Source organism: Dryobates pubescens, chromosome 1 (assembly GCF_014839835.1).
Source record: "Dryobates pubescens isolate bDryPub1 chromosome 1, bDryPub1.pri, whole genome shotgun sequence".
In the NCBI taxonomy this organism is placed as follows: domain Eukaryota; kingdom Metazoa; phylum Chordata; class Aves; order Piciformes; family Picidae; genus Dryobates; species Dryobates pubescens.
Window position 1 is genome coordinate 41,385,972 of NC_071612.1, and position 21,161 is coordinate 41,407,132.

The following is a 21,161-nucleotide window of genomic DNA, read 5'->3' on the forward strand; positions in this document are numbered from 1 at the left end:
TGTACAGAGCAAATGCAGAACACAGTTCAGTTTAAGCCAATAAAAGCACCATCTGTACACAAAGACTTCCTCGTGCAACATCTCTCTGTCCTAACTCATTTGGGCTAAGAGCACTCTTTTGATGTTAAGGTACACGCATCCCCAGCAGACTTGGCATCCCCTCCATCCTCCTTGTCAGCTACTAAAAAGTAGCGTGAGCTCAACTGCATTCACCAGCTACCAAACAAGTTTTTAACAAAGGTTCTTATGTCTCTTCACAACAGTAACCTCCCCCAGCAACACAAGACTGCCTCACTCCAACCCAAAGGAAGCTGAAATCATACCGCAAAATACTCTCTGCAAGAAGAAACAGACCCAAAATGGGAAAGGCAGGGCAATAAGCAATTGCTGTCTCAGGTGAAAAATCAAGTTTCCAACACAGCAGTTGCTACAAAAACCAATTACGTATACACTAAAAAGTAAGAAATTTACATTGTGTTTACTAGAGACAGGAAAAACTTAAGTCATAGTGGAACAGTTAGTCACACTGTAGCTTTTTTTCTCTAGCCAGTAAAACAAGAAGTGCAGGGGTGTCAGGTTTGCTTTTGAATCAGTGTTTTAATAATGCTGATAATTTTTTTAAAGGTAATATGAACAAATTGTTAATCAAAGGATGGTTTTGAGATTTTAATGGCTTTAAATGCACTAGTATAAACCATTTACATTAACTGTTTCCAAAAGATGTTTTTTGGCCACTAATCAGCAAGTTTTTAACCACAGAAAGAGAGATAGAACTGCTTTGCCTTTTAGAAACAAACTGAAGTCCTCTTCTTTCTCTTAATAAAGTTGGAGTCTCTCTGAAGGCACAAAACCTACACATTTGCAAAAAATCTCTATGAGGAACGATTTGCACACTGCATTAACAACACAGGTGTTCCGCAGAAACCTGACCATAATCAACATCAGATGATTTATACCAATTTGTTCTAGCAAAGCACAAAGCCTGAAGCGTTAACTTTCTCTGTAAATCACTAAATTAAAGATTCTTGGTCAGAGTTCACTCCAGGCAACCAACTGCCTACAGACTGCTGTGCTACTTTCTACTAAATCAGACGCATGCCACAGAAGTAACACTTCGAGTAAGCGAGCACACTTCTGTTCCAGGACTAGTTAGGGTACTGCTTTGTCTTATTGGAAGCTCTTCAGTCAGCTACTTAGGCTGAATGCAGAAACAAACAAAGAAAAACAGGGCAAATTTGCCAAGTCTGATCACTATACAGTTCAAAGATGATCATTCATAGAACTAGGAGTAGCTACTGCAATCTTGATGAAAAACTAACAAGTTCATGAAGCCATTTCACCCCAGCTAAGCTCTTAAGGGTTTAAAACCTCATTGTAAGAATTTTAGTGAAGCACTGACTGTGCAGAAATCAGTCAGCTTCGTAACTTCTGGAACTATTTTCTTTATATGCAATTATTCTAAATACAGTCAAATTTAGGTTCTTGTTCATAACCTCAGAGTTCAAGCATTCCAGCACGTTCCAACAATAGTACTTTCAGCTCAGGATTATTGTTAGAAATTCAACTTTTCAACGCTCAAACTGACAGCTTGTATGTAAAATACACTTTTATAAACAACAGTGTTTCAAAAGCTTCGAGATTTCCAAACTTCTCCAAATTGTAAGCTTTTTCAGGAAACAGAATCATAAAACTTAAGTGCTCATTAGACACACCCCCTCCCCCCACAATGCTGCCGCTGGAAATTACCAATCCAAAGACATCCCATAACAAAGGGCTGAGCTGACACAGCAGGAGAAAAACTCTTTTGTACTTTTTTTTCCCCCTCTCTGATAACACAAGACAAACTGCTTTAGCAAAACAAGCCAACCGACTGTCAATTTAATACTGCTGACAGGATTACAGTAAGTGGTCATAAATTTCACGACATTCAGAGCATAAGCCTCTCATCTTGATCTTTGTGTTCCACCAATCTAATAAAAAGCTTTTAGGTTTACAAATAGATATTTATTTTTACCTGGCATCATTGTACAGGAGACTAAGTGAAATAAAAAACAAGAACAGCACTGTATTAGAGTACAAGGTAAATTCATTATTTTGCTTGAATTTGATTCAAAGTCATAAAAACTTCACTTTACTATAACATAAATTATATGTTACTAAATTCATTATACTCACAAAACCTGACCATCATACATAAATCATTCTCATCAAGTGTAAGAAATGAAGATCACCTCACAGAAAATCAGCAATTCAAAACACTGCATACATTTACCAACCTCCACAAAATAAAACACGTTTCAAAATAGAAATGAAAAGGAACACAACCTACTTCTTTTCCCAGTAATCGTGGCTAACAAAGGAAAAATACAAAAGCTGTAAGATCCCACTACCAGCAGTGTCAATAAGGTAATATCATAGTGGCTTCCCGTGTCATTCGGTGGTGTTAGTGTAGAATGGACGAAAACAATAGCAGAGAAATTAGTTTCTGTGCAACTGCGGAGTCCTCCTGGTATAGTCATTTAAAAAAAATAAGAAAGATCAAAGCAAGCTTAAAGCCAAAGAGACTGCAGCCATGTTCAATCTCTCATATTGCTCTTGCTTGCTCTTCGTGAATCAGAGTGGAAAAAATTGTAAGCTTGAAGGCAGAGGACAAAACAGATCAAATCAGCTAGCAAATCAGGATAAATAAGGAGTCATCTGTTCGACTACTTAATCTGAATACACGTCTTTGTTATGAAGCGATGACCCTTTCCTTTGTTACAAGAGGCAGTAAAATGAAGAGAGGACAAAGCTGCCTAGGAATTCCAGATACAGTCCTAAACCTGAACAGCAGAAGTCAACATGGCTGTCACAGTAACTGAACCAACCTGATTACACAGGAACATGAAGTGCATATTTTATTACACATACTCTTAATCCTTTGAGGAATATGCTAGATCTCAGGATTTTTTTTTTCCTCCTCTAGTGCCTTCATTAAAAAAGAAAAGAGAAAGAACAAGGGAAAAACATAGTTCTCTATGCATGCATATGCGCATACATAAACTACAGAGGGATGTTAAATCACAGTTCTTTTTCAGGCCACTGAAGAAAGATTAAGTGACATCTGGCACAAAGGAAAGGCCTTTGCCTACCCTCCAAGACACAACAGATGAAGTGATAGAAGATGTGAGCACATATAGCGGGGAATACTAATGTTTCTGCCAGTCAGTTGTGCGTTACTGCCATAATTTTTTTTTTTTTGCCCCTAGAACTCCTACACTGCTGGTACAGATCCTTTTTAGAGTTTCAAAACAAAGTGAATTCTTTCATTTTTCTCTCTAGTCTTAATCGAGGTGAATCTGGTTCAGCTTGTTTACAGTTACTTCAGGAATTACACAAGTTTATCCAGGCAAAGTTTAACTTTCTACAAGCAGCTTCACTTACTTGCCTTTTCATCTCACATACACTGTTTACCTTAAAACTCTGAAAGCAGATATAATCTAGCTCGAAAAAAAGCGCTTAATATCAAAACCCTGTCCCAAATATTATGGGAGGTAATCCATTCACACCATTCAGATTTACTTCTGATTACACTATATATAAACAGAGGGAAACTTTTGCTCAAGACCACCTGCTGATGTTCTAATGTTTCAGGACAGAAGGAAAGCTCTACTGAAACCTCTACTCAAAACAAAATCCAAGGCTCAAAGCTCCTTTAGGCGGCATGTCTCACAAGGGAAAGTTTAAGTTAAAAGGTAAAAAGACTAAGACCTAGAACTAACAATAAGCAGTACAGTGAGAATTAACACATTTTTGTCAGACAGGAAGGGGATATTTTTTTTCCAACAAGCAGTTGATGCTGGCTATCAGTTAAAACCCATAACCCTGATGGATACTTACAGTTACTGCTGAAACGACTTCGCTCACTCTGAGTGCTGCTGACTGATGTGGTGCTAGGTGTTCTCTCAAGTAGTGATGTCTTGATAGGCACTTTGGTTTTGGCGAGTGTGTTAGTGGAGTTAGCACAGGAGGCTGCAGATTTTTTCATGGAGGCATGCTTCTCTCTTGCAGAAGATCCTATAACTGTCAGTTGAGGAGGAAAAGGGGAGAGAGAGAGACGAATAAAAGAAGTTACAAAGAAGCTTAAACAATTGCTGCTTCTACACGTTTGCCTGTAAGTGAAAAGATTTACACATATGAAAAAGGTTTAATCTACTTCGTAACACCATGGTAAAAAAAAAAAAAAAAAAAGGTGTAAACTCAAAGAAACAGTTCCCAGGATTTAAGAAATCCTGTTTTACCTGCATATTGACCTCAGGAACAAGTGAAGAGCTTTACACAGTGGCCTTCAAGGCAGAAATTTACATGCACGACATCTTTCTCACATTCTCCTACCTCTGTCTATTATGGTTAGCTGTACTGGCAATCCTGTAAAAATACAAAACCTCCAGCTCAGACATAACCCAAGAAAGATCCTTTCACTTGTTTCTGCTTCCCAAAGAGAGATTTTTCCTCCACAGTCTCCATTTGACAGAGCACTCCAAAAGATAGTTATCCTTCCAAGGACAAACACAGCACTAGAGTATAAAATTGTGTTGTATTTACATAACATACTGAAAACCGACTAGCTCTGCAGAACTGGTTAAACAGCACTCCCTGGAACCAAGTTCTTAATGGCCGACTGGTGCAGACACATTTCTGCATTAATTGCTTTCATCTGAGTTTGAATACAAATGCCCAATAGCCAAGTTAATCAAATGGAAAGAGTATCTATACAGGAGACAGGTGTGTCACCTTCAGGTGGGACCCTACCCTTGTACTACTAACAAAAGCAACTACACTTTCTGCAATTAAACAAAATCTAGTTTTCAAGATATCCTAACTTCTGATGCCACTACCATTTTCAAGTCTGACAGACATAATTTACCTTACTTGGACTTCAGTGTCACATTCAACATGGAACAATCAAGTTTCAATTTCAAGTGAATTCCCTTACCTTTATTCTTGTCACTACAAACCACACTTCAGTGATGCTTAAACTATGTAAGAAACGTCCGAAATACAACAAAATTAGCTAGCAACTCCATTTTGTTCAACATCAGTTTTGCTGCAGGGTCTCCACTCTTAAACACCAACAACCAAAAAACCGTGGATTTGCACTAAGACCAAAGTATGATAGTCAGGAGATTACATTAAGGTTTAAGCAAGAAAAACATTTATGCTCAATGTTTGCTTTTCAACAGTAGGTGGTGTGACAGGATTAGGTAACTTCTCAAAACATCCTGTATCCAGCACACAAAACCAGGAACGGCGCTAGAAAAAGGAAGGTGTGTCCAAGCTATTTCCTTCAGATCAACTCAGCAACAAAAGAGAATCACTACATACAACATATACTAAACATGCATTAGTGTATTATGTAATACTGTTCACTGAATATAACTCTCAAGCTTCAATGAATCATTAAACATACTTTATGTCAGACATCTCTCCAGACATGAACTTTTACTACTTGTTTGGCATTACTATACAGAACTGCTTTATTGTACTCTGGTATTCTATCTCCAAGACAAAATTATGAGCCATACCATAGAATTTTTCTTAAGTTACTGTAATGGACATTTGAATATATTCCCAGTGCACTAAAGAACATCCAGACTTCGTCTTACTCTAAGAACACCACAAACCACAAGATCAGACTTACTGAAAACGCCTCCAAAACACAGCACCCCAGACAACACATCTGAAATAAACTGTTTGACACAAACAAATTTTCAAAAAATGAGTCTGTAACCTGTGAAGTTCATACCATAAGTCTGACAGCTTTATAAAACTTTCCATGTTGTTTTCTAAAACCTTGTTTCATTAATGGATCAACATACCAGAAAAGTAATTCATCTAGACCAGTCAGAAATTCTTTTTCTAAATAGCTTCTCAGAAAAAAACTAGGTGCAAAACCCAAACAAACTCCAATCCAACAAATCCAACACACCCACACAAAAAAACCCAAACCAAAACAAATAAAGAGCTACTGTACAAACACAGCTTTGCTTTTCAACAAACAGCTAGAAGAACAAATGCAGCTTATCAGCTGCATTTTGTTTTTTTAAGGGTGAGGGTAGCATGCTCCATTGCTTTTGTGTGGGACTTGTTCATCCAGTTCAGAAGGTACAGGAACTAAATCCCATTTTCTTCACAGTGATTTTCATGTAAGAGTCAAGCATGTGAAAATGCTGTCTCTTCTTGCACATCATATCCCCTATATATGATCTGCAGCCAGTCCAGCTGCCTAAAGACACTGGAATGGGGCAGTGCTCTAAACCAGCTGTCAATTTGAACCCATTCAGTAAGAATAGCAAACCCTAGGATGTCCAGTTTCAAATGCAGGTCAAGCAGATGACCTTCACTCTCATCATAGTTCTTCTGCACTGCTCAGTGCTTTCCTATAAGGCTTCCATTAAAGTAATTACTCAAGCACTCAAATGCATTTTTCAAAAGCCCAGCTTGAGGGAGAATTTAAGTTATAACACAAGATCATCAAGAACTATTCTAGGTTTGACTTCAACTAACAGTGTTTTCACAAAGTATTTTTTTAAGTACCATTCCCTAAGAACAGAGTCACACAGAATTAAATGCAAAGGTTTTGAAGACAGAAGCAGGAAGATAGGGTGTGCAAACAACAGTAGTGGAAACAAGCACAAAAGCAGGATATTAAGCAAACCACTATTAAAAAGACAACAAGCAATAGCATCAAAGTAGCAGGATTTCATCAGTTATTTAATCTGGTCACTGATGTGGAATACTAGAAATATCACATTCCTCTACAGTGAAGTAATGAGCTGGCAATTCTTTAGGGGAAAAAAAAGACAGACTCTATGCAACAATCATATTACTTTAACATATTTTAAATTTCTCTTGTATTAGAATGGAAATAAGAAAAAAAAAAAGGCAGCTTATTTTTGAAGAAGCTCTGCAGTCAAATTTCATATCCTTACTCTATCATTTCCTCTTATGGGTCATTATTGTCAAGAATGAAGTAAGGCTTCCTTTAAATAATACTGGAGCCCAAGAAATGAGAATTAAGCAGATATATACTAGTACTGGTGAATCTGGATCTTGGTTGACATCAGGTAGATTGTAAAGCTGAATATGCATTCAACAGTTCTGAGACTCAATGCCCTCCAACATTTCAAATCACATCAATTAATTTCAGATCTAGAACTGAGCACAGAGCAAATGAAATTTACAGTTATATCACACATGGAAATGAACGGTTGTAAGCCCTTCCCAAACAGAAACTTGGGGCAGACTACATGCAAAAGAGGTCTGTGGAAGGATGCTTTTCGTTGTTGCTGATTTTGTTAAACCCTGAAGTTCACAGTAACAGCTGGTCTGGCCTTTTATTGCCTTAGCTCGTGAATACATGGAGTTTTGGATTTTTGTCTTATGCTGTTCTGATTATTTTTCTTTTTAATGGAAGTTCAAAATTCCAGAGGGGTCTATTTTAAGAGTGCAAAATTTCTTATTCTTTAAAATAAAATGAAAAACACGCATACCAAAACAAAACCACAAAAACAAACACCAACAAAACAAACCCCAAAAAACTCCAGCACAATGGATAAAGCCCAGTCTAAGCCTACAGCACAAAGTCTTTACAAAGCAAGGGGAGTAAATCTTTAACAAAATATACTGGTTTTAAATATTTAATAAGTAAATCATGGAAAGGCAAACTGGACTTTGGTATTGTTCCCAGCAGGCTGATCTTAACAAAGAGCCTTTACAGTTGCTATTTTGAGCCTGGTACCACAGTAGCACTGCTCACAGATTTCTGACAGTTGTAAGCTCCCCAGGTTCCCTGATTAGCTAATAATACATATATAGCATGATTTGTGTAACTAGTATCAGTGGTCTTTCAAGGAACAAGGGAGTGATTACAGCATATTTCATAATTCTACTAAAGATCTACCATTAAAAGGGAGAGAGGACTATATAGGGATTAAAGTTTCAGATTACTACCAAAACTACTGAAGGGTAGGACTATAGAGCTATGTTATGTTGTTAGTAACAGCTCCAATGCAAAACAGACAGAAAATGTGAAGTTACTGCTAGGTCTTGAAATATTTACTAGAAAGATTTGTTTAAGTAGTAACAGCTGATCAGAGAGGAGTTTACATATGAAGGCAAGATTCCATTCCCCAGCTGATGCAGAATTCCATGATATTTTCCCCATTCACCTGCAGCCCTTCAGAAAGTGCCCCTCTTTGGCACAGGTATCAAGGAACCAGCAGCACACTAAGGTCAAAAGCATAACTGGCCTGCTAGAAGCCATGCAGGTGGGTGCTCATGTGTTCCTCCTCTTGCAGCTCAAAACTCCCAGGCTAGAACGCTGATGTCAGTACCACAACAGCATTATATTAACAGTTAACCACCAAACCAATCCTTTTCATTCTCTCAAATGCCCCCATTGTTAAAAGAGTGGCTGAGGTGGAGGTGTCAGTTACGGGGAGAACAACATTCATGCAGGTCTACTGTTAAAGTTCACTTTTCCCTCTTCCTATTTGGCCCAGTTTTGAAATGTGGCAGATTTCCTCCAGTTTAAACCATTTCATGACCAGAGAGACTTCCCTCATGGTGAGCTCCCTCCATAACCTACAAATGGGTCTTCCTACCCCAGCCTCAAGTCAAAACTCCCATCTGCTCTCCTATCACCAGCACTGTTTGCCATCATGCTGCCTGATGTATTCACTCCATTTTAGGCTTTTTCTTTTGTAGGCTGAACTAGAGAAGCCCCATAAGAGACTGTATCTGCAGAGTTATGCTGCCATCTCCTACAACCCGAGTCTCTAGACAACAGGTACTTCTACATCAGCTTCCCAGGGAAGCTGCACGGTGGTGGTAAAGCTTGCCTACTCCAGCCTTGTCAGGAGACTGTCATAAGCAGTTTGATTTGGGTTGGTTGGTTGAAGTCAGGATGCAATGTCTTTAACAGAGATATTGGAAAGTTTGCCCATTAGGAGTAGTGGGCTCAGAAATCAAATCAAAATACTACAAGAAAAGCTAATGCAAAAGAAAACCAACAACCACATCCAATTCTTGCTCATCTCTTCATACCACACATTCCTTCACATTATGCACTGAGAATTTTTTGATAGTTTGCAGCTTTTATACCCATATTATCTAAAAATGTTTTAAGTTTTCTGTTGCAAGAGTTTGTGCATTCCTTGCATGAAGAAGGAACCTCACTATAGCAAAACACAAACAATTTTCTTCAGGAAGACAGGAATCCCTATTTCTCTCCTTTACACCTCTGCCCTGAGAGAATTCATAGCTAACAAGTACAGGTGAAGAGTTATTTGAAGACACACCAGCATGTCCTTGCAAGTAAATGACTAGGTACCAAGAAATTCCCCTGCAGGGAAGTGGATCACTGCTAAAGAATAATATTCTTAAATGCATTCACATTTTCAACAGCACTGGTATATCAACTGTTGGTACCAGCTGCTGCAGGTATGATCATGCTTCTTACTCTTGGTATAACACATTAAAACACCAATGGGGCTAGTCACTAATCACCTGTAAAAGATCTGGGAATGTATGTGAAAACTTTAATTCCCTAAGTATGGTCACAGATTGCACCAGAAAAACCGACAGGATGAAATGCTCCCATCCTGAATCTGTACATCAACACAACGCTGGACTTAACATAGACTTCAGAATAAAGATCATTTAAGTCCATCTTCAAATGTTTCCACCTCTCCCCATCCCCACAAAACTCAGAGGATCACATCCCAGAATACCAAATCAGAAAATAATCAACTTGCTTTTAAATCATTCACTGTAACAGATCCTGTATTACCTCAAACACAAACCCCCTTCTACTTGTACTCATTTGTTCAGTTTGACTTTTAAAACTAAGGAAAAAGTAGTTTATTCCAAATGGTTGCAATTCATGAGCAGTATCTATCCCATGGTGACAGCTCCTCATTAATGAAAAGTAACTAAAGAAAACAGGTGTCAAAGCTATAGCACATTTTTCTACTAGTATACATAGCTAAAAGCAAATTAACTGAGCTGACTTCAGATTACATTATTTTATGGCTTTTTTTTTTACTTCAAATTGTCAATTGACCATTCTGTATCTCAATGACCAACAGCTGGGGCAGAGTCTCAGGGGTCAATACTTGGCACAAGGATATACACTGCTCCAAGCAGCTTCCAGCAAACCATTCCTGTTGAGGAGGGCCAGAAACTAAGGGTGAAGTAGAGTGGTAACATTACCAGGGAGGTCCAACTCAAGCAGTAAGAGAGAGGTTGACTTTCAAGGCTCCTAAGCCTTCACAACTTACATTGCTTTCTGAATTCTCACAAACTGATGGACAAAGTCCTTTCAGATATATTGTGCAAGTTCTCCCCCGCTTTATACTGCAAATTAAAAGAAAACTGGTTATGAGATACATAGTCACTATGCAGTAAAGCTCTTCAAGTGAAGATGACCAAAGAGGAATGAATGATAGGCAAGCTTTATGCTATACTATAGACTGCAGACCTTACACTCTGGATACCCATATATTGGTTTCCTCTTTCCTACACTTCTGAAGGGGTATATGGGAGCTTTATGCTCACTTTTAACACAGGCTTTAATTACTATAATGAAGCCCTGCATATATATTAAAGAAAGGCAAAAGGGGATCAAGTAATATAGACTCATAAGGAAATCTAATGATCCTGAGTAAATTAGTATAAGAAACCTGCTTTCAGGATCCATAAAAAGCTGGTGGTTATGCAAAGGGAGAAGGGGGGGAAAAGGCATTTAAAAAAGACTGGTTGAAACTAAATTTTAAGCCTTACTTGTAAACCCTGGTACATTTCAGATCTGTTCATGAGAGAGTATATGGATACCCTTACAAAGTAAGTCTCCAATCCAGCATTTTGAGAAAAGGCATGACTGTTTGGGACCAGAGAAGCTGGAAGTTATGTTTGTCTTTTAAAATATTCTGGTTTCCTCTTGGCAGCATGTCAATCCAATTTTAGAGTCACATGGTAGATAGCAGGAATGATACAAGCTGGAAAGTGATTTGCAGCAACCATGTTTGGTTAAGCTCCTCGTTCAGTGTCAGAACAGAGACTCAAGGATTATGGGAAAGCTTACAGCAACTAAATTGCTTTGGTTCTGCTTCACTAGTATTGTGAGAGGCTATACCAAAAAGTCCTGAATTATCAAGTTTATACACGTTTCCAGCTGTATGAAAACCCATTAAAACCAGTTGGTTTCAATTTTCCATCTGAAAAGCCTTTCTTTGTGCAATAAGCAGCAACATTCAATAACAAACACAGCCTTAATCTGTCATGGCCTGCTCTGGTTTTCATTTTGGAAGCTTCTTTGAATTAGACATTTAAGTGTTAAATCAAGCCAAAATTCAACCAAAGGAATTCAGTAATTATCAGCCAACAAGCAAATCAGCATTTCAAAGTATCTCTAAACCTGCTGTGGTCTATTACAACTTAAACATATTTCCTATAGCACATAGGGAACTATTTTTCCTGTGCTTCAGTTAGTTGCAGAACACCAGAAAAAGCCCTTCAGTATGAACAAGTTTTCAACAGGAAAGGTCTCACTTGTCCTTCAAGGAAATGCAGAATTCAGACTGTCAAGCTTCTCTCTACTCAAGCTTTCACCACTCCAGTTAAAAGCCTTAAACACACTAGCAAGAGAAAGAGGGACCACCACTAGACCAGACTCACAGAAAATGTAAGTAAAGCACAGGGTCACAACACTACTAATTGGATATCAGTGAATTAAATCAGAAACAAAATGACACCCAAACCACCAAAAATCACTGTCAGACAGTGAAAGACATTTTGGTTACAAAGGTGACATACACGGCTTCCATTAATTTCTGGGTTTCTGGAAGTCTTTAACAGTATGGAGAGGAAATTCCCCCTCCATATCCCCAAATTGTTTCAGTTACACATAAGGCTTGACAGAGCTCTTGTAGCAAAGATATCAACAACTATATGAGGTGTCACCTAGTGGGAAATTAAAGATTTGTATCATTTCAAAGCCAGAAGTGTAGGTCAAGTATTAGCATATCAGGAACCTCTCTTGTAGGTAAAGACCTTTTTCTTTACATACTTTCAGATCCGTTGTAGACAGCAATAGGAGAAAAAAAGGCAGCGGTGTGCATTTACATTTCAGATCTGAAGTAAGTAATTTATATCCCTACTTTATCTTGCCCAAACACAAATCATACCATTTCCTGTGGCTCCAACTGTCACAGTGCTTTGGTACAATTGCATGGGTGATAACATGCAGTTACTGGAGCAGGCGGACAGTTGAAGAACTGGGGAGTAATGTTCCATAGGACCATCAAAGTTCCTTGGGTTTCTTCAATCCCTCTCCAATTCCTTTCAAGTGACAAAGAAGATGTTGGCTCTTCCCAAGCCATAATACCTCAACTATTACTCCTCCACAGTGGTTATGTACCTTCAATTAGAAGGCTGTGTGCATTTGCTGGGAACAAAAACAGTTGCTTTCATTTCAGGACTGGTTCAAAGTCCTGAATGAGGGCTCTAAAATTACACATGCCTTCCAGTAAAAAGCAGGTAACTCCAACACCTTAATCTGTGACTTGAATGCTAATAACTGTTTTCACCAATGGAAATATAACATAGAGATATGCTACTTGCCATTCAGTACTCCAGAAAACTACTATGCTGAAGGAGCTGGAGTTGTTCAGACTAGAGAAAACTTTGGGGGGACCTTAGAGCTGCCTTTCAATAGCTGAAGTGATCCTACAGGAAGACTGGAGAGGAACTTTCCATAAGCCTATCTAGCAAGAGGACAAGAGTGAATGGTTTTAAGATGAGGGAGAGTAGGTTTAGACTGGATTTTAAGTTCTTCAGTACAAGGGTGGCAAGGCTCTGGAAGAGGTTACCCAGAGGGGCAGGGGATGCTCTTCCCCTGGGGTTGTTCAAGACCAGGTTAAATGAAGCCTTGAGCAGCTGAATCTATTTGCAAGGTACCCCTGCTCATAGCAGGGAGCTCCGAATAGATTATCACAGGATGTTAGGGGTTAGAAGGGACCTCTGGAGATCATCAAGTCCCACCCCCCTGCCAGAACAGGACCACAGAATCTAGTGCAGGTCACACAGAAATGCATCCAGATAGGTCTTGAAAGTCTCCAGAGAAGGAGGTTCCACAATCTCCCCTGGGAGCCTGTTCAAGTGCTCCATGACCCTTACAGTAAAGATGTTCTTAATCATGTTGAGTCACCTTACCTCCAGACTAAAAATCCCCAGGTCTCTCAGCCTTTACTCATAAGGCAGTGCCCCAGACCCTTAACCATGCTTGTAACCTTCTCAAGTAGATCCCCATGCCTCTTGAACTAGCAAGCGCAGAACTGGATGCAATATTCCAGGTGAAGTCTCACTAGGGCAGAGTAGAGGGGGAGGAGAACCTCCCTCAATCTGCTATACACACTCTTAATGTACCCCAGGACACACAGAATTTCAGGGGCTGGAAGGGACCTTGAAAGACCATCCAGTCCAAGCCCCCTGCCAGAGCAGGATCACCTATACCAGATCACATAGGAACACATCCAAGCAAGTCTTGAATATCTGCAGAGAGGAAGGCTCCACAACCTCCCTGGGCAGCCTGTTCCAGTGTTCTGTAAAGTTCCTTCCAACTTAAGCCCTTGTATGATTCTATGAAATACGGCTTTGCAGTTTCACAAATCTCTTGGGCACACAATCAAGTTGGGCTCACCTTTTAGAGTGCTTTCTAATTCAGCCAAAACACACCAATACTGGAGAACGGCAGTCAGCAACCTTTTAAAAATACATATACAGCTTAACTTGGTCTGCGAATAGCCTCACAAAGATATAATTTTCTTGTTCTGCCCTCTCCTGTTTGGTAAAATATAAGGAGACTTCCTTTGAAGACATGCTTCCTATTAGAATAATGCATTACCACTGAAAATTAAGTTTTACAAGTGAAAAAAAACAACACCACCAAAACACAAAAACAAAGAACACAAGAAAAACTACCACAAATTCCTGACAAGTAGCAAGGCTTCAAGGCTTTTATAACTAGTGTTCAATGCAGAGCATTATTTTCTTTTATTTCTTGGTTGCAGGGGAGATGCCTGCTTCCCACACAAAACCCAAAATCCACTGCTTACAAGCTCTTGACTACTCTGGGAAAAATACATTTTTGACAGATGGGTTGCTGCTCTCCCTCAGCATATAGGTGAGAGATGTCACAGAGCTGTACCATAATTTCTCTTGTTCAGCACATTTAATGGACTCACTACACTGATTTGTCTTTGTACCCAGCCATATAAACACAGCCACAACTAGTTAAGAATCAGGATTCAGACATTTCCAAGACTTGGTTTGACACATGCCTGAATAACCTAGTCTGAATTTAATGCTGACCCAGTTACAGGCAAGGGGGGCTGGACTACATGACCTTCAGAAGTGCTTTTCCATCCTGGACTTAGCTAGTCTGTCTGTGGTCTGGAGAAATCCTCACCGCAAGCAACTGTACAGCTACTGAGTTATTTACCTGTGCTGCTGAATGCATTATCAAGGCAAAAGTTTAACACTAGCATTCAAATTACTTAACTGGAAGAAAAAGGTATTCCCTAAAGGAAGGCTTTATCTAAAACAGGTAACTGGCTTTGGTTTACAAGTTGTCACTTGGCCATGCTAAGCATATGTAGAGTTTTATTTTAAAAGCTTGAAAAAAGGATAGGGTAAGCAGCAGTAGATAATGGTTTTATCTGAAACCCATGGTCACATAATACAACAAGGCTTTGGTGCCATACCAAGTAACTCCTACTTTTCCCCTTCCTCGCTTCTCCCACCCTGTACTCCCATCCTTTCATTTACATCAGTAAAAAGTTTAGCATGGAGCAACGTTTGACAATTCCCCTGACAAGGAATGGGAAACACAATCTGATACAGTTTAACACATCAAATTCTACCTTGCAGGTAGGTAAAATGTGTTAGGAACAGTAGGCATTCACAGGGGTGCTAGGAAAAAGGAATGGAGAGAAAAATAAATTCCTTCTTTGGCATTAGAAGTTTCAGCCTCATCAGATCATAACATGAGTTTGAGGTGTGGCTTCATGCAAGGTGTTCTACTGACTACCACAATTTCAAAGTACAAGTTAAGGAATGGCAAGTTTAGCTAAAGAAACCTGGGGAGTAAAGGACTCCGTTTTCAACAGCAAATGACTTCTTAGGAAAGCACACCTGCTTTTGTTGTTTGTTGGGATTTTTTTTTTAGGAAGGGAAGAAGTTATAGGACTAACTTCTGCAAGCCATGCTTAAATTTATTTTTAGTGATGGTATCATAAATCTACTCTGCATTAATCATCTAAAGGACAAATATACATCTATATCTCAATTCTTCCAAGCACATAATTACAGTACAGAATTCAGAGAGGTGGTAGAGATGATTAGCATTCCAAGAAATTGGTGGTTTACAGGATGTGTCAAGGGTACCTAGTTCACTGAGCAAGTCCCAAGTCAGAGAGCAGTCTGTATCTACTTTGAAGGATGCATCCCATAAAGGACTACAAATACAGATTTTATCACGCTTCACCACCTGTATATAATTAAAAGGAGTATTTTGGACTAGTTTATAATCTTAGATTGAGTGGGTTTGAAAAAAAACAAACAGGTTTTACAGGGTATAGTTGGGTGTGCACACTTTCCAAATTACAGTGTAATTTGCATACAGCCATTTATAGCCAGGCTACCTTTGTTAGTAGGTATTATTACCACACAGGGTTAAAAAAAAAAAGCACATAGCCTACAAGAGGATTTCTAAAACACTAACAATACTTTTATAGAACACAGTTCCCAGTCACCAGATTTGAACAGCAGCCTACAGACCAGATGTGACATTTGTCCCCACCCTGCCCTTGGTATTAATCAGTCTGAGCTTAATTAGCAGCTAAAGCAGCAGTCCCTCCTTCAGTTATGTTCTCTCCTCTCTAGAACATATAGATCTGTACTAAAATTAGGTTGAACAAAATATGTTAAATCCTGAAATAAGGGCACATGCACACTGGGATAGCATTCAGTTGCTTATTCTAAATACATTTTACCTGACCTTTGTATTTTCTCCTCTTCACTTTTACACCTTCCAAGTAATTTACCTTAATTCTGTGAAGTGCTGTGACTATAATTATATTTAAATATTGTTTCTTCCAATAGCACCATACTTTCCTAAACATATTTCTTACAAGATAAGATTTTACAATTGGGGTGTAACCTTCCCTTTTCTTTCCTTCCAGTACTATTCTATTTAGATAGAATCATATCTGGCACCAAAAACACAGGTTTGTACCATCCTAAGAGTTCTCTCAGGAAGTACATTAAATATGATATTTTATAATTAAGAAATTGCTTAAGCAGTAGCATTCCTGTGAAAAATTCTCTTACCAGAGCATGATGATGAAATAACTCCTTTGTGAGAAGGTGCTTTGGGTAGGCTGAGAGTTTTAGGTTCACATCCTCTCTTCAAGGGCAATACAGATGGCACTGTTTTAACCTTAGGAGATGATATACTCTGTAGTGTGATTAGGCCTTTCTTCGGTATGCTTTTCCCTTGTGTTGTCCAATCTTTCACAGAAGGCATCTGTGGGGATTTTTAGCAAAAAAAAAAAAAAAGACAAAAAAACCAAAACAAAACCTCACACACCACTATTGTAAGAAGCTGAAGATCTCCCTTTCCAGCTTCAGTAATGAAATACTGAGCATACATGTAAGGGATACTCTTAGATGTTCACTGTCTCATTGTCCACATCTGCACTTCAGAACTTCAAGAATCATCTCCTGAATAGCCTTCAGCAACACAAAACTATTAGTTTGAAGCTAATCATTGGTAATGACAAACATACTAAAGAGGTTACAGAGGTCATTTTACATCAGAATTTCTTCCTCTTCCTCCCTAAACTCTAATTAAGTCATTCAATTACATGACTGCATCTAATCTCAATATGAATTCTTTACCAAGCAACTACACAAGTTAGTGCATTAAGCAGCCAGTTGTCCTGTACTACCCGAAACACCACAGACCTTAAAACAGGTTTCCTCATCTAGGTGCATTTATGTTACAACATAGAAGCACATTAAAATCTTTCACATTCACATGCCACAGACACAAATTCAAGAGTGCACTCAATAGAGGTTGGAAGTAACTGCTTTATATGTAGCACATTTATACTTTCCACACAGATTTCCCGCTCCAGTTTACGCCTGCACTATTTTATGATCACTCCTGCTGTAAAATTCAGCCTATAAAGGCAAACTCCTAAGAATGTACTGCTTTTCACATGCTTTTCTGTGACTCAAGCTGATATGCAGCAATTTGGTCATATTAACGCACTTCCCACTTTCAACTCCAATTCTCATCTTCGTTTTCTGACGTTAATCTGTGCTTTTCAGAAGCCCGTGCACTAAGTTTAGTCCAGCTGATTGGTCTACTGCATGCTTTATAGAACTTATTCTACTGATTTTCTGTGTCAACAGAATAATTAGTATCACAAAAGCTTGCAGCACCAACAGGAAGGAGTGAAGCCAAACTCTCCTGAAAGATTTCACAATTAGCTGAGACCATCCTTGCTTTCATGTTCATTTAAGTTTTCAAGTTAAATTATTTACTGTAACAGAAAAATTGCATTATTAATATAAACCTTTTCTGTAAGTTTTTTAAAAAAAATGGATAGCTGCTTCTGTTTCACCTAAACAGATTCCTAAACAGAGCTTTACTGGAGTTTCTCTGGTTAATCAGTGAAGCTTGGCAAAAACACCAACAATGGCAGTTTCACTGGTAACAACTTCTGCCTCCATCTCACCAATTCAGTAGAAGCTGTTGAACCCACATTTGAACAACAGCAGGGACTCCATACAGCATCAAGACTCAATTCTGTATCCCTACCTTGCTTCCTGAGATCTTGGTTGATCCAGCCCAGAAGTTCTTCCCGTCTTTCCCACAGTTCTTTTTCTCTTACCCTTCTTTCAGGAGTATTTGAAAGCAGCACATTTCTCCTGACAGGCAGCTGACTCATGTGAAAACATTTCCCAACGAACGAGCACACGCATACCTCCCGGCCAGGAAGTTTGCACCTTTCAGCTGGCCGACTGCCCAAAACCAGGTATATGCCCTCTGCCTGAGAAATATTTCCTGGCTACTCTTAACTATTCTAATGAGTCCTGGTTCTGATTCAAATAAATAAACTCCTGAATTAATCAGGACAGTTAAATGAAGATGTTAAAAATAAAATGCTTGTTGGTCTTCAGATTTTGTGTGACTTAATATTAACACGTACACAGCATTTCTCTAAGTAAAGAGTGTCATCTAGCTCTAAAGCATGTTTCAAAAGAAAACAAATCCTGAAAACAGCAAGCTATCTCTAATGTCTGTTCAAAGTTACAGCACTACTAGAATTATCTTAATAAAAACACATTAAAAGCTATATTTAGAAAAACTTCAAGTTATGCTACGCAACTTTAATCAGCTTGACTACAGAGTAGTTTGGATTTCTAATGAAAACAACCAACTGCCTCATCTTAAGAAGACTTCACCAAAATGTTTTACACTATGGATTAAGGTGAAGGCTTGAAGACACTAAATTCGACTTGAAGCCAAGTGCAATCAGTTTGTAAAATGGTTATTTCTCCATTCTCTTTATGAGGGAAAGACTTCACCTCAGAAGTCAACACTATGGTTATACTTGTAGACAAAATCCATTCCACAATTTCCATTCAAAAATCCCCCTTTTCCAAACATACAAAACATTTAATTGTGTATGTAAAGAAAAAAATCCTTACCAAAGGAGGACAATGCAAATCAAAAGTTTCATTTGCCACATCTTTTACCAAGCTGGCTTCCAGAATTTTCATGTTGCTGTTTTGTTCTTTTTCACCTCCAGTTGGGCAAATGTTTTGAGCACAGGGCTGCACTAAAGAAGCTGAAGTTTCCATTTTATCATCCAGCATCTCTTTCGAGTTCTCTACACATGCTGGAAGCGCAGCAGAAACTGAGGAGCATGATGATGAATGTGTTGAGCTTGCTTTGCCAATGTCTTCCGGATTCTGATTTAATGCAGATGTCTTTGAAGCCTTGTGGGAAGTGTTTCTGGGATGCGTTGTGGCATGTACAAGTTGGCTAGTCAAGAGGCGTTTGTTAAGATGTAGCTTATGGGGCTTATTCACAGGCAATTCCACTTTACTATCTTTAGCTAGATCTGTTTTCTTTTTCAGCACTTTTATAGAGGGGGACAATTGCCTTGAGGAAGTAACCAGGGAGGGTGAGGATACAGCTGAGAGCTGAGGGGATGTGGGACACTGTTTTAATGCTATACTGTTTCTGGTCTGCGGCACAGGTCTAGACATAACCTTTGGCTTAATATTTTTGAAATTAGGTTTGGGAAAACTAACAATCTCCGATTTCCTCGCTTTGGTTACTGTTGACACAATAGCAGACCTGCCCACTGGTTTGCCAGCAGTTTGACCTGAACTAGCTTTAAACAAAGGCCTTCTATTATGCTCTCTTACAGGGGTCTTGTTTGGTCTTTGTTTAGGAGACTTGTCTCCAAGTTCTGCCAAAGATGAAACAAAAAATTCTGTGTGTCCTGATTGTTCTTTAGGAGTTGAAGTACTTGGAGCAAAATCGCTTTCATCAGCCATAGGACTGCAGACCACAAAAGTTGCTTCACATTTCAGGTCAGGTAAAACAGTCCCCTTTAATTTTGGTACACTGGAAGATATGAGAGAGGAGGTGTGCATATCCTCAAGAGCAACACTTCCAGAGATATGTTTTTCTTTGGTTAAGGGTTTACTGGGTTCCTTTGATACTTGTTCTCCATCCATTTTATCTGCTGGGAGAAGGTGCACATTAATTACAGGACTATCCATGCATGTTTCAGCATTAGAGTTCCCAGCTTCATCATGGTCAGGGTTATCCTGCAAGGATTTAACTTGGTCATCTTCATTAATATTAAAGCATGGTGATGGTGCATCAGGCCTATAAGGTTCTACACATTCAGCAACTAGTTTTACAGACTGTGCTTCTGTTTGCTGCAATCCTCTATTAGTCTTGTTATCATTTTTTAGACGGTGTTCAACACCTGCAGAGGCAGTATGATGCACTTCAAATTCTGCATAGGTATCTAGGCTTTCTGAAGCCACAGTCATAGAGGAGAAATTAGGTGCTTTTTCTGAGCTGGTTCTATCAAGTTTCTCTCTTGTACATACTTCGGAAGAAATTGGCGTTTTCCTCAGATGTATGTCATTATTTTGATCAGTTCCCAGAGTTGCACCTGTAACATTAGCAACATCCAATGTGCTCAAGTGGCAGCATACACTGCCAGTTATCAGGGACTGTGTGTTCTGCTCTGAAGCAGGAAGAGGTAATATATGCTTAGTGTCAGTCTGACTGTAAGGCACAAATTGTTGAATACTCTGAATTTGCATTTCTGCTACAGCAGTGTTACCTTTCAGTAAGTTTGTTGCCTCTTTCAAATCACAATTCAAAGGACACACACAAGTCTGTTCAGTCGTGGAACACTTGCACGCAGCATCTGCATCTCCTGACAGAGCTTCTGTGCAATTGTACTTATCAGGTGTCTTCTGTAGATGTGTTTCAGTACACTGATGTTTTAAAAGAGTATTTCTGAAGTCACCCTTGTTTCCAAGAACAGTACTACCTTCATGGTCAGTCATATTTTGGTCAGCTGAATTACCATGTATCTTGGTGGCACAACTCTTTGCAGAAGGTGTAGCTGTGCCACATGCATAGTTATTTCCATTTTCATCCCTTATAAGTAAGGAAGACTTCAAGCCATTCTTTGCTTTGTCATCTGACTTTTCAACATTCATTTTGAAGGCTAAATTTTAAACTGTTTTCATTTTATATTTACTCAAAACCCCAGAGAATAATGATTCTTCTAAACTTTGTCCAAAAAAAAAAAAAATTTAAAAAAAATCAATCAGCTTTGCCTTGCAATGTGTCAACTGTCCTGAAAGTTATTTAAGAAGTAGTTCTCCATTTTCATGTTTCCCAAGCCGATTCAAAGTTCTAGAACTAAAAAGAAACGGGAAAAAAAAATTAGCCAAAACAGGATTTTGAGACAGTAATCAGTCTTCAGATATTAGTCTTTGAATCAAGT

The 21,161-nt window shown here is 38.8% G+C and overlaps 1 protein-coding gene across 2 annotated transcripts in view; it reads right to left on the reverse strand.

The window, feature by feature from the left end:
- The window catches only part of MTUS1 (microtubule associated scaffold protein 1), a 97,094-nt gene extending 76,178 nt beyond the window's left edge, over positions 1 to 20,916 (reverse strand). Inside the window, exons 1-3 of one of the 2 annotated variants that reach the window (XM_009904853.2) lie at positions 18,823 to 20,916; positions 16,432 to 16,627; positions 3,880 to 4,062 (exon numbers count right to left, since the gene is read on the reverse strand). In XM_009904853.2, the coding sequence (XP_009903155.2) occupies positions 3,880 to 4,062; positions 16,432 to 16,627; positions 18,823 to 20,871 (2,428 nt within the window). In that variant the 5' untranslated portion in view covers positions 20,872 to 20,916. Of the gene's footprint in view, positions 1 to 2,329; positions 2,535 to 3,879; positions 4,063 to 16,431; positions 16,628 to 18,822 lie in introns of those variants that run through there. The other variant, XM_054164518.1, reaches the window with a different exon arrangement.
- Positions 20,917 to 21,161: the final 245 nt, after the last annotated feature.